Source organism: Equus quagga, chromosome 3 (assembly GCF_021613505.1).
Source record: "Equus quagga isolate Etosha38 chromosome 3, UCLA_HA_Equagga_1.0, whole genome shotgun sequence".
Taxonomy (NCBI): Eukaryota; Metazoa; Chordata; class Mammalia; order Perissodactyla; family Equidae; genus Equus; species Equus quagga.
The window spans coordinates 134,680,764-134,694,234 of record NC_060269.1 but is presented as its reverse complement, the minus strand read 5'-3'; the positions used below and the strand labels follow the sequence as shown (position 1 = coordinate 134,694,234).

Below are 13,471 nucleotides of genomic sequence, written 5' to 3'. Positions count from 1 at the left end.
ATCTTAAAAGAAAATTGAGCAGTAAAAAAATATTTCTAAATTATGATCCTTCAGCCAAAAAGTAAAGGATATGTTTAAGTGGTGGGTTGATGAAATAGGCCTTAGCCATGTCTTGTCTATTTTCCTGTTATGTTGAAAGTCTCAGAGCTGTATGTCTTCAAGCTGTACATCTAGACAGTTGGAACTATGAATGATTGAATAGATTAGATAGGTAGTAAGATCCAGGGATTCTAGCTCCCAGTGTATAGAACTGTGTTAACTGAACTTCTTTGATCACTTTAACCGGTTCCAGCTTCCAGCAATTTTAAGGGCTAATACCAAACAAACAGCATCCCTACCTGCCTTCCTTAGCATCACAGCTTAGATGTCTTTCCTCAACTTCTACCAGTATATCCTTTCCCCAAACCCTAAAAATTTACAGAAGAGGAAAAGAATACCTGAGGGTTTGAGCATTAACTAGTAGTTAAAACACCTACTGATAGAGTAGTACAATGTCTACATGCCAAAATTATATGATAATATTTCGTTTTAATGAAAAATGCTATTAGGGAATGCTTACTCTATATAAAGTAAGACGGTTAGAGCCAACAGAAGACATTCCAGGCAGAGAACAACATAATCGTGTGGTTGGAGCATAAAGGGATAAGAACAAGGTGTATTTGGGCCCCATTAGGCAAAGATGGCCTGAGCTGTGGGATGCTGACGTTCAGAAAGAGGCACTTTGCTCCTGTCTGTCTCACTTAACCTCCGTTCATTTAAGGTTAATACTGTTTTCCTTCAACAGTCTGTTCATTGAATGGTACAATTAGTCATTATTGAAGAAGGGATATTTATTTTGCATTATAAAGTATTTGTCCTTATTATTCATTACAACAAAGTTCTAGTTTATGTAGCCCTTATTTTTAGGGTCATGACATTTGACTGAATGTTGGTAATATTTTGGATCTTAGATTTCACTTAATGATGTTTTTAATTTGCTGTATATTCATCTCCTCAATTTTACATCTTACATAGTGGAGCTAGGTAAGCTATGCAATGTGAATTATATTCCTAATTATAGCACACTTATGTTTTTCTTATTTTTAAAAATTGCATCCCCTACTCCTCTCTTGATAGCATTGATTTATTTCTGTAATTCAAATTCTACAATTCAAATATGTCTACAAAACTTTTTGCAGCATTAGGTTTGATATTTCTTTTTCATTTCAGGGAAGATATTTTTATTGCCTGAAGATCTTGTCTTCAAAGAGTTGTTTTTAAGCTAAACTGCTCATTATTTGTAGAAAGATTTATTATATGGCATTTTCTGTTTTAGAATTTTGTTAGCGAATTCAGCCTTTTTGCATGATGAAGCAAACGTAACTTTAGTTTTTATTTGCTTATTTTCTTAAAGCCATACTACTTTTTCTGAGTCAGTGGCTTTTCCCCTTTTTCTTATGAAATTTGAGTAGTTTGTGGTCAGTGGCCTCAGAATTATTATTTAAAAAAATTATAATAAAATTATCTCAGATATGATTTTTTTGTGGATTCCAACCACTCACTTTTGTAATTAGGGATATATTTCTTTTCCTTCTAAGGAGATATATGTGTGTTTGCTTTTTCCAAACAAAATGAAGCCCTTTGTGTGTAGATCTTATGATCCAACCTTCTCTGCTCTTTTTTCCTTGCCTGTTTGCCAGTCTATCTTATCACTTATGCTAGATTTCAGTATTTTCTCTTTTCTCATATAGATCATATCCCTTAGTGTTAACACTCAAATTAAGTGATCTTAACATTTTTAGGTTTTCCCAGTAGAATGTAATTGTTTTAATTTAGATACAGATTTCATTTTTGTTTTCTACAGCTGTCTGCTTTAGTATATTGATATTAAAGATTGATAGACTTTGTCTTATGTTGCAGAACAATCACATAAGTTAGGCTTTCTTTCATCTTCAGTGCTTTTTAAAGTATGGCAGACCCAGGGCTCCTGCCACAGCATCCCTGAGCTCTTGGAGATTCTTGGGTGAAAGGAGCTGTGTGAGTTCAAAGTGCCATTGTTTTTATTTTTCCTATTGCTGTTATTAGCTATATCTTGGTTTTGCCTTCTGCAGAACAAAGTCTCTCAAAGCTTTTACTACACTTTTGAATTTATAGAAACTTAAGTGTAAAATGTTCAAAATGGCACCTAAATTTTCTTATAGAACTTTGCTGTTGAGAAATGAAGTAAACTATGGTATTATTTTTGTTCCACTACTAAAATTGCCTATAAGTAAAATTTTAAAAATTAAAAACCTAGAACATGTTAGCTATCTCCTAAGCGTGGCATTTGCCCTACTTAAAGGAACACACAGCAGAGGTAGTCAAAGAAACTTGTTTAGCCTAATTTCAAAGTAGAGCATTGATTTTTTTTTTTTAATGTAATTCAGATATTTTAAATACTTAAGCTGTGTTTGAGCGTCATTTATCCAAATCTAGAAAAGGAGATCACAGATTTTAGGAGGAAAAGATTTCCTTAAGAGGAAAGATTTTAGAATTGTCGTATCTAATTGAACTGGGTGCATTTCCAACTGTCTTTGCTGTTTCACAAGGGCTGTAACTCTTTAGTGCTGTCGTTTTAGGTATTAGAATTGATTTTCTGGTAAACTAATGTAACCTTGCTGCATTTATTTTCTCTAGTACCTTTAAATTCAGTTCTTTTGGTGATACAATATGAATTATCCCATTGGGCAAAGTTAACCAAATAGTTTAAAAATATAAAGTATACTCGTATAATCCCTTTCTAGCATAAGATATTTTATAGTCATCAGTTGGTTGAACATTGTTTTCCTCGAACTTATAGGGGTTTAATCTAGTGTTCAGCTATGTAGAGAAAAACATTGTATGCACTATTTTGAGAAGGACCACTGCTAAAATCTTTTACGTAATTCAGTTGAATTCTGATAGACTTCTTTATATCTCTTCTTTGCCTACCTTTTTTTTTTTTTTTTTTGAGGAAGACTGGCCCTGAGCTAACATCTGTGCCAGTCTTCCTCCGCTTTGTATGTGGGACTCTGCCACAGCATGACTTGATGAGCGGTGCATAGGTCTGTGCCGGGGATACAAACCCACGAACCCTGGGCTGCCAAAGCAGAGTACGTGAACTTAACCACTACACCACTTTGCCAGCCCTGTGAAGTTCTATTTTTAAAAATTGTGCTGTAACATTGATAATTCTGTGAAATAGATGTAGAGCTATATAAATCAAAAAAGGTATTTTTTAAGGTGGTCTTTTGAGAGGGTAAAATAGATCACGTTAGTCTTTTATAGACTTGATAAGGGAGACTGTACTTTGTTTTCACAGATCAATTTCAGTAATTTATACAATTGGTTTTATCAGCAATTCATTGAAATTATTGCATTTAAGTATGATCAAACCTTATACCCATGGCCGTTGTATTGTAGGTGCATAACCAGCAAGGTTTTGGTGCTATTAAAGCTTTTCTTTTCTTTCACAGAACTATTGCACAGCCAAAACATTGTATATATCTGATTCAGACAAGAGAAAGCACTTCATGTTGTCTGTAAAGATGTTCTATGGCAACAGTGATGACATCGGTGTGTTCCTCAGCAAGCGGATAAAAGTCATCTCCAAACCTTCCAAGAAGAAGCAGTCATTGAAAAATGCTGACTGTATGTATACTTGAGTTTTCTTTTTTCTCCCCAACTGCCAACATGATTAAATAAGACAAATTCAACTATTTTTTAATTTAAAAATTTCTTTTCAATATCCAATTCATTCTTTACCACTATTTTTGTGGCCCTCGCTTTATCTGAAAATGACAAATTCAATTATTATTGCTGCTTTATTTTCTCCTTTTTTTTTTAAATTGTAAGTGGACAATAGCTGGTCTAGGAAAGTGGTTCTTAGCCAGCATTCCTTCCTCACTGCTTCCCAGAGGCATTTGGAAAAAGGGAGTTTTTCCCTTTTGCTGTCACTGCGACTGGAGGGAGCAATGTTAGGATTGGGTGTCTTGGGCCAGTGATGCTAAATCTGTAATGCCCAAAATAGTTACCATTCCACAGAGAATTGATCCACCGAGAGTGTCAAAAGCATCCCTTTGAGAAAAACTGTTGTTACATCAAATGGCTTTGGAAGGGCATGCTGAGAGCCCAAACAAAACGTTTAACATGGTTGTCTGGCAGAGACTGCTGTCTCATCAGCAGATTTTAGACTACCAAAGACAATGCTAAAATTACGCATTTCAACCTCTACCCCCGTTTTTCTTTTTTTATTTTAACTTTTTATTATGAAAACCTTCAAACTTAAAAGGGAGAAAGTAGTATAAGGTGAACATGCACTGGGCCTCAAAAGGTTTTGTCACTTCTGTTTCATTATCTCCATCACCACCAACATCCCTTCCTCCTCCAGCTGCTGAAATTTTTTAATGTAAGTCTCAGGTGTCTTATTCTTTGAAGCATTTTTGCAACAGTGACTCTGATTTTCTTTTTAAACATCATTGCACCTAACGAAGTTGACAGTAGTTCTTGAATGCCATCTAATAGCCAATCTATGTGCAGATTTATCACATTGTCTAAGAAATATGTTCTTATAGTTGTGTTTTTATTGTTTTCTTTCTTTTAAATAACTGGCTTGTTCAAACCTGGATCCAAACAAGGTCCATATATTTTAATCTGTAATAGTTTCTTCTCCCTCCCTCTAACCTATTTTTTCTTTCATGTCATTTATTTGTTGAAGAAACCGTGTAATTTTTTCTGTGAAATTTCCATATTCTGGATCTAGATGATTACGTGTTTCTCTGTCTCTCATATTTTCCATATACTGGTAGTTAGACCTAAAGACTTCTATTTTAAAATTAGCTGCTCTATATATGTTCATTTCCATCAGATCAGAAGTCATATAATATCTGGTTATCCCACTTCTTTTCATGTTAAGATTGGTTATCGTAAGTTAGCCTCAGTCATCATTGTAAAGTTCCTCAGCAGCCTTTAACCTGATGGTTTTAGTAGCCATTGATGATGGCTGCTTAAATACAGTATTTCATTAAGGGCTGCAAAACGGTGATTTTTCTAGTATTATTCATAACTTCTGCATTTATTAGCTGCTGGCTTCAAATGTAGTCTGTAGAGAAAAGGCAGGATGAATTCTTACTAACTAGTTTGCAGAATAATGATGGTATTTTTTGAAGGTGACCAGTGAGGTTTTAGGATTTTTTTTTGTTTGTGTATATTTTGTTCGTAAAGTTTTATTATGAACTTATGAAGATTTTATGTGTTAGATGGTTTTTAGTCCACTCAGTCCTTGTTATTGTCATCATTTACTTTATGTTGTGGAAATTTTCAAACATCCTAAGGTAGGCAGTTGCACAATGAAGTGAAACCTCTGTATGCATCCTCTAACTTCAGCAGTGATCTTAACTTCAAGCCAGTCTTAGTCCATCTTCATCTATACCTCTATCCTGTCCCCACTTTCATCTGCTCTCATTTTAGTTCACTGCAAATCCGACACCATATCACCTGTGAATATTTCTATATATTTCTGAAAGATCTCATTTTCTAATATCACAATACCATCATTACATAAAAACAAACATAAAACGAAATAATTTTTTCGTATCATCAAATACATAGTCTAAAATGCCCTTTTTTTGAATCAAAATTCAAATAAGGTCCATCAGATATTACAATATATATTGTGTTGACATGTCTTTGAGTATTTTTTGTCTGTGAATTCCTTCTCCATCTCTCTCTTTCTTTTCTCTCTTCTTGTAATTTATTTATTTTATTCAAGGAACTGAGTCATTTGGCCATGAGAGAGTTCTATGTACTGGATTTTGCTAATTTCATTTGCTTGGTGCAGTTTAATGTGTATTTTGTAAATTGGTAGTGTCAGAAACCGAGCCAGACACTAGTTAAAGGTAGTAAAGACAGATTTTAGTCAGTACTATTGCAATAGGGAACAGAGACTTCAGTATGGAACTAAACTTGATTCCAAATACAACAAGGAGAAGTGGGGATTTATAGCCAAGGAGCAGAGTGAGGGGTGTCATTGGATGGAAAATTACTAAGAGGGTAGGGAGATTCTTGACAATCCAGCCTAACCAGGATTCTTGCCAAAGGCAGGCCTAGGTGATCAGATAGAAAGGGTGGGGAATGAGAAACTTCATGAGATACCAAGGGTGCGAGGATGATTTGGCAGGATTCTTGCGGTACCTGGGCTAGGCAGGCTGATGACAGGGCCCAAGAAGGAGGCCTAGTGCAAAAGAGGGCTCAGGGGGGCCTCTTTGAAGTTTGGTCAAAGGTCTTTGTCAATGGTAGTTTTAGAAGCTTGATCAGATTTAAGTTTGTTGTTGTTGGGGATTTTTTGTTGTTGCTGGAGGGCAGGCCTACTTCAGAGTAGTAGAGTGTTCTTGCATCAGGAGGTGTATAATGTCATGTATTCAGGCTGTTTCCAATTCCGATTACAGGATTTTATTTAACCTCTTTAACTTTGTATTTCTATTGACTATAAGTTTCTTGATGTCAGGGAACATATTTCATTATCAGAATAGTTTCCTGTTGTTTTTTCAAGAAATTTCACACAATGCTGTATTTTAAGTTATTTTAGAAGAAATCGGAATCTCTAAAATCACAATATCCAGAGGCACTTGCCATCAACTTTGATAAACATCCTTCTAGACCCCTCTCTATGAATATATTCCATAGGATTGGATGTGAGCACGTGGAAACACACGTGCAATCATATAAAAAATACATGTTTACCTAACGGATCCACAGTATACAGAGTGTTTTATAGTCTGCTTTTCAGTTCAATGATAATCCGGGGAGATATTTTCTTACCAATGCATTTAGATACACATTTTTTAAATAGGTGAATGATATGATATTTTATTTAATAAATTTCCTACTATTGGACATTTATTATTTAAAAGGTAATTTCCCTTTAATAAACAGCACTGCATTAAATGTACTGTTTAGCTCTTACTTAAAAATGACTTTTATGGACATATTTTATACCTTTAGCTTGACATTATTAATGGGAGTTACCTTTTTGGAGGGTATAATCTGTATTTCCTGGGAGGGTTAAAAAAATGTTAGCAGAATCTCTTAATTATTAAATTATAATAAAGAATAATCATAGCTTGCCAGGTACAGGTTCCTTCTGACTCTCCTTCCTCCCCAAATCACATAAATAGGAGCTGTTTTTCTTTGCAGTGTGCATTGCCTCAGGAACAAAGGTGGCTCTGTTTAATCGACTTCGATCCCAGACAGTTAGTACCAGATACTTGCATGTAGAAGGAGGTAATTTCCATGCCAGTTCTCAGCAGTGGGGAGCATTTTACATTCATCTCCGTGAGTATGAAAGTGTGCACTTGATGTTTTTGGTGTGAAATTGTTAAACTCTTTTTTGATAATAAGACATACAGATATATTGTTTTGTCATTTTCCTAAGTAGATTCATGAATTCTAGAAGACAATAATTTGATCTCTTTTTCCACTCCTATACAGTGGATGATGATGAATCAGAAGGAGAAGAATTCACAGTTCGAGATGGCTACATCCATTATGGACAGACAGTCAAACTTGTGTGTTCGGTTACTGGCATGGCGCTCCCGAGATTGGTATGGCTCCCCGCTCCCCTTTTGCTTTAATGATAGTGTAGTAAACGTTAAAACAGAAAAGCCACCACATTCGAATGTAAAACTACACCTCAATTTCATGCTTTTTAATGTAAAAAGATAGCTCAATAATCACTGCTATTTATAATTGGCAATTATATTCCCACCTTATTTGAAGAATGCATTCTTAAGAACTTCCTGTTATACTATTTCTAATAAATTTTGGTGGCATTTTTCCTTTTTGGTTGTATAATACATGTTTGATAGAGGGCACTGTATAGTTACGTCATGATTTCTTTTCTTGGCTAACACAGATAGTCTGTATTCATTTTTTGTGATACTTGCTGCATCCCAACATAGGACCAAGTTTTCAAAAGTGTAGAAATTCTTATTTCTTTAAAAATGTAAGCATAATTTTTATTAATTTTACTCTCCCACAAGAAGATAGATTTATTAAAAATTAAGTAAAATTGATATTTCTTATTCTGGGAAAGAGACATAGTGTTTAGGGCTTTTATTTACTAGGAGCTTCTTAAAACTATAAACATTGCTTTTCTTCGCAAACATGAAAGCAAAAGCCCCTTAAACTTCCTCCCCCATATTCCTCCTCCTTTCTGAAACAATACAATTTAGTTATATTAAAGATGGGAGGGGATTAATGAGTAAGTTTGATTCACAGTTGATTCAGATTAGGGGGTTGCATGAGTGGGAGAATATTTAGTAGTACTGTTCCTGAATGTGCTGTGTATTTGTATCTTTGGTGGAATATTTCACTGGCTTATCTTTTCTGGGACTGTTTCAGCAGGGGCTGGGTTGATCTATAATTGTCTAAGTAAATGCATCATTTCTTTTTGTTTTTTTTTTTATTTTTCTATGTCATGATTGTACAAGATGATTTTATTTCCCATCTCAACTTAATAAACTAAAATATATGAAATGTGGTAATATTAGTTTATAAAATCTTAAAATTGAGACAAATTATAATAAAAAGGGTAAAGGTAGGGAAAGACGGATGTAAAAATGGAAGGAAAAATGCAGACAAAAAACGAAACCACAGCGTAAGTTATAATGTTCCTTCTACCTGGTTTCTTAGATTCTTTCCTCTTCTTAATAATTAGAAGTGATGAAAGCAAGTTTTTGATGACAAATAGTAGTGGAGATCTTTGATTTCTTTATTGCTAAGAGCCAGGCGATTCAGCAGTATCTATGTCCAGAGAACTATTGTAGGGGATAAAATGGACCCAAATATGGCCTGCATTCTGTTCTCAGTGTGCTTAGAATTCCTAGCTAGTGGAGAGACAGTGGAGCACACAGAACAGTACTGGAGGCAGATGTCGACGCTGCCGTGGGAGAGAAGCATAGAGGAGTGCTGTAGACTCGCAGGAAGCTGGAGACCTGCGTCATTCAAAAATCAGTTACTTCTGGAAATCTAAACCTCATGCAATTTAAATACAGCTTCAAGACTTTAGCATTGAGTCGAAACATTTTGCTTGAGTTTAATTAGGCTCACAGACTATCTTAGAAGCTATAATTGCTAAAAGTGTACTGTCTCCCTTTAAACTCAAAAATTAGTGGTGGTCTAAGTAAATGACAAATATTCTGACTAATAAACTGCAGAACTAAAAATGTGTAAATATGAAGAATGTTAACTTTGAGGATTGGGACTTTCACACAGTTGTGGCTTAGCTGAAGAAAAATGATCTTTGAATATGAGTTATGAGTTAAGTAATAAAAGCCAGTAATGTTGCATAATATTAATAGCACTGTTCTAAGCACTTTTACATATATTGATTCATTTAGTCCTCATAAAACTCTGTGAGTAGTTACTCTTAAGGATGTTCATTGTGGAGCAAATTACAGTCATACATGCATTCTATAAATATTCCTGTACCCTCTATGTCCCAGGCATTGTCTAGATACTGGAGATACATTTGTGAGCAAGACAGACTCATCCTCATGGGGCTTACATTTTGGTAGGGGGATAGACGAAAATCAGCTAAAGAAATACTCATATAATGTATTAAAAGGTTGATGAAAGTGGCAAGAAAACAAATTAAAACAGGATAAAGGGATAGAGAATTGAGAGAGTGCCCTAGAGTGGTCAGAGAAGTCTTGAGGTAGGGATATTTGAACAGAGACCAGAATGAAGTTAGGGAACCACAGACTGGGTGAGGAGCATTTCAGGCAGACAGAATGAGTACAAAAAGAACTTAAGACTCGAATGTGTGTGAGGACTAGTAAGGAAACCATTACAGCTAGAGCTGAGGGAGGGATGGAGGGGGCAGGTGGCAGGAAAGGAGGCTGCAAGGTTAGCCATGGGCAACATCGTTTTTTTTTTATTGCGGTAACATTGATTTATAACATTATGTAAATTTCAGGTGTACATCATTGCATTTTGATTTCTGTGTAGATTACATCATGCCCACCAGCCAAAGTAATTATAATCCATCACCATACACATGTGCCTAATCACCCCTTTTGCTCTCTTTCCTCCCCCTTTCCCCTCTGGTAACCACCAATCCAGTCTCTGTTGCTATGTCTTTGTTTTTATCTTCTACTTAAGAGTGAGATCATATGATATTTGACTTTCTCCCTGTGACTTATTTCACTTAGCATAATACCCTCAAGGTCCATCCATGTTGTCACAAATGGCCAGGTTTCATTGTTTGGCTGACTAGTATTCCATTGTGTATATATACCACATCTTTATCCATACATCCCTTTCTGGGCACCTAGGTTGCTTCCAAGTCTTGGCTATTGTGAATAATGCTGCAATGAACATAGGAGTGCTTGTATCTTTATGCGTTTGTTATTTTCATGTTCTTTGGATAAATACCCAGCTGTGGGATAACTAGATCATATGGTAGTTCTATTCTTAATTTTTTGAGGAATCTCCATACTGCTTTCCATAGTGGCTACACCAGTTTGCACTCCCACCAGCAGTGTATGAGAGTTCCTTTCTCTCCGTATCCTCTCCAACACTTGTTGTTTCCTGTCTTGTTAATTATAGCCATTCTGACGGGTGTGAGGTAATATCTCGTAGTTTTGATTTGCATTTCCCTGATAGTTAATGATATTGAATATCTTTTCATGTGTCTGTTGGCCATCTATATGTATTCTTTGGAGAAAAGTCTGTTCAGATCTTTTGCCCATTTTTTAGTTAGTTTTTTTTGTTATTGAGATGTGTGACTTCTTTGTGTATTTTGGATATTAACCCCTTATCAGATGCACAGTTTGCAAACATCTTCTCCCAATTGCTACCTTGTGTTTTCGTGTTGTTGATGATTTCCTTTGCTGTGCAGAAGCTTTTTAGTTTGATGTAGTCCCATTTGTTTATTTTTTCTATTGTTTCCCTTGCATGGGCAACATCTTGTAGGGTTCCTCTCTGTATGTAGGGTAAGGACTTCATATTATCTGTGTGTGATAGGAGGCTATTGGAGGGTTTTAAAAAGGAATGATGGCTGGGGCTGGCCCCGTGGCCGAGTGGTTAAGTTTGCGCGCTCCGCTGCAGGCGGCCCAGTGTTTCGTCGGTTCGAATCCTGGGCGCGGACATGGCACTGCTCGTCAGACCACGCTGAGGCAGCGTCCCACATGCCACAACTAGAGGAACCCACAATGAAGAATACACAACTATGTACCGGGGGGCTTTGGGGAGAAAAAGGAAAAAATAAAATCTTTAAAAAGGAATGATGGCTGATTTATGTTTAGAAGGATAATTCTGTCTGCTCTGTAGAGAAGAAGGCATAGAGATGTAGCAGTGGAAGCAGAGAGACAGATGGTTGGGCTTTTGTCATAATTGAGGCAAGAGTTGATGATGATACCTTCGATTAGGATTGTCATAGTGAGATGATGAAAGCTGACTGACTTGTTTGAAAGTAGACCTAGCTAGCAGAGTTTGTTGACAGATTGGATGATTGGGTGTAAGAGAACACAAAGAGTCAAAGATAGGTTTTTGGATTGAGTGAACAGGGGTGCCATTTATTGAGCTGTGAGTTGGGGAGGATCACATATAGGAGCAAATCAGAAATTCTGTTTTTGATTAAGATAGAGATGCCTATTAGATATCTGACATAGAACTGTTGAATAGATAGTTAAATATGCAAGTTGAGTGCCTGAGAGAGGATAGTCCTGGCAATAATAAATTTAGGAGTTAGCAACCTCTCAATAGTGTAGAAAGTATTGAGTGTGGCGAGAGGAGAAGAGATCTCAGGACTTGGCTCTGAGGCACTCTGAAGGCCAGTTAGAGCAGGGGTATCCCCAAAAGGAGAATGTGTCAGATGCTTCTGAGAAAGTTAATAACATGAGGACAGAGAAGCGCCTGTGGGATTCGTCTGTCTGGCAGTCCTTGGTGACCTTGACAAGAGCAATTGTAATGGAGACTGAGACAAAAGGCTGGAGTGATTTCAGGAGATTAGATGGTGAGGAAGAGAAGTGTGCTATGAAGGGGAGCAGAGAAACGGGGTGATGAGACGGAGGGACAAGGACATGTAGTCAAGGAACGGTTTGCTTTACTCTTGATTTTAGATCAGAAATAATTGTAACATGTTAGTATGCTCTTGGGGGTGATCGTCATAACCATGAAACACTTAGTGATTACCTTCTATGTGACAAGTAACATCTAAGGTTTGATAGGATTATCTTTCAGATATCTGTATGTGTTTTGTGGAATATTTGGATTATCAAATTGTAGAGTGTATTGGAGAGTTCAGGCTGGGTAGGCAGGCAGCCCTGGAATTATATCCTGGTCCTTCAGCTACTAATCAGGTGATGTTGAGGAAGTTACCTGACTTCTCTGAGCCCATTTCATAACCTGTAAAATGATACCTATTTTAGATTTTTAGAAAATATCAGTATGATAATGGACTGCACTGACTAATACACCCACAGTAGCCTTTAGAGAGAGTTTTTCCTTTGATGTTGGAATATTTGTTGTTGTATATTGTTGGAATGGTCATGTGAACTTGCTACTCAAAAGTTGGTCCCTAGACCAGCAGAATTACCCTCAGCTGGAAATTTGTTAGAAATGCAGAATATCAGCCCCAACACGAGATCTGTAGGATCAGAACAGATGTATTTGAACAAGAGCCCCAGATAGCTTGTATGCACGTTAAAGTTTGAAAAGCAGTCATCTAGAAAACTAGTGCCTGCCTGCCCTGTTGTTTTAGATATTCATGGAAGACGGTAACAGTTTCCGTATTCTAACATGCTTGCAATCTAAAAGTATTTTTTTATACCTAGGCTTGTTTATAAATGTTTTTGTATATGTAGGTATATGACACATAACTGTGATATATTATTATATAACAAATCTTTCTGTGTACTCATGACAGTACAAAGAACAACTCTCCGTATGTGATGACCTTTTCTTTTTTTAATTATTGAACTATAGATAATTAGGAAAGTTGATAAGCAAACTGCATTACTGGATGCAGACGATCCTGTGTCACAGCTCCATAAGTGTGCATTTTACCTTAAGGATACAGAAAGAATGTACTTGTGCCTTTCTCAAGAAAGAATAATCCAATTTCAGGTATGTTTTTAAATTACTGGTAAAATCTAAAATGTGCGAACTTTTGGGTGAGCAGCGTACAGAAACATGAAACTCATTTAATGTTAATTGTAACCAAGCTGTGTTCAGGTCTTTATCTCAAGTCCAAGGGCCCTTAACCTACCTGGTCCTCAGACATGCTGGTCATGCCACCTCAGGGAAGAACTCAAAACTATGAAAATATTTTCAGAGAAACAGTTAACATTTAGTTGTAGGGAATAAAAAACCCCTTAGACTATCCAAAAGGAGACTTTGGGCATTGGGTGAATCCCCTGAAATTGTGTGCAGACATTGTGTATAGATGCACAGTATTTTGGGGGAGGATTCA

At 36.3% G+C, this 13,471-nt stretch overlaps 1 protein-coding gene across 5 annotated transcripts in view; it reads left to right on the top strand.

Moving 5' to 3' along the window:
* The window catches only part of RBPJ (recombination signal binding protein for immunoglobulin kappa J region), a 223,215-nt gene that overhangs the window by 203,711 nt on the left and 6,033 nt on the right, over positions 1-13,471 (top strand). For all 5 annotated transcript variants that reach the window (XM_046656186.1, XM_046656183.1, XM_046656185.1 and 2 more), the window contains 4 exons: positions 3,474-3,648; positions 7,192-7,329; positions 7,486-7,598; positions 12,985-13,125. In XM_046656186.1, the coding sequence (XP_046512142.1) occupies positions 3,474-3,648; positions 7,192-7,329; positions 7,486-7,598; positions 12,985-13,125 (567 nt within the window). The remainder of the gene's footprint in view (positions 1-3,473; positions 3,649-7,191; positions 7,330-7,485; positions 7,599-12,984; positions 13,126-13,471) is intronic.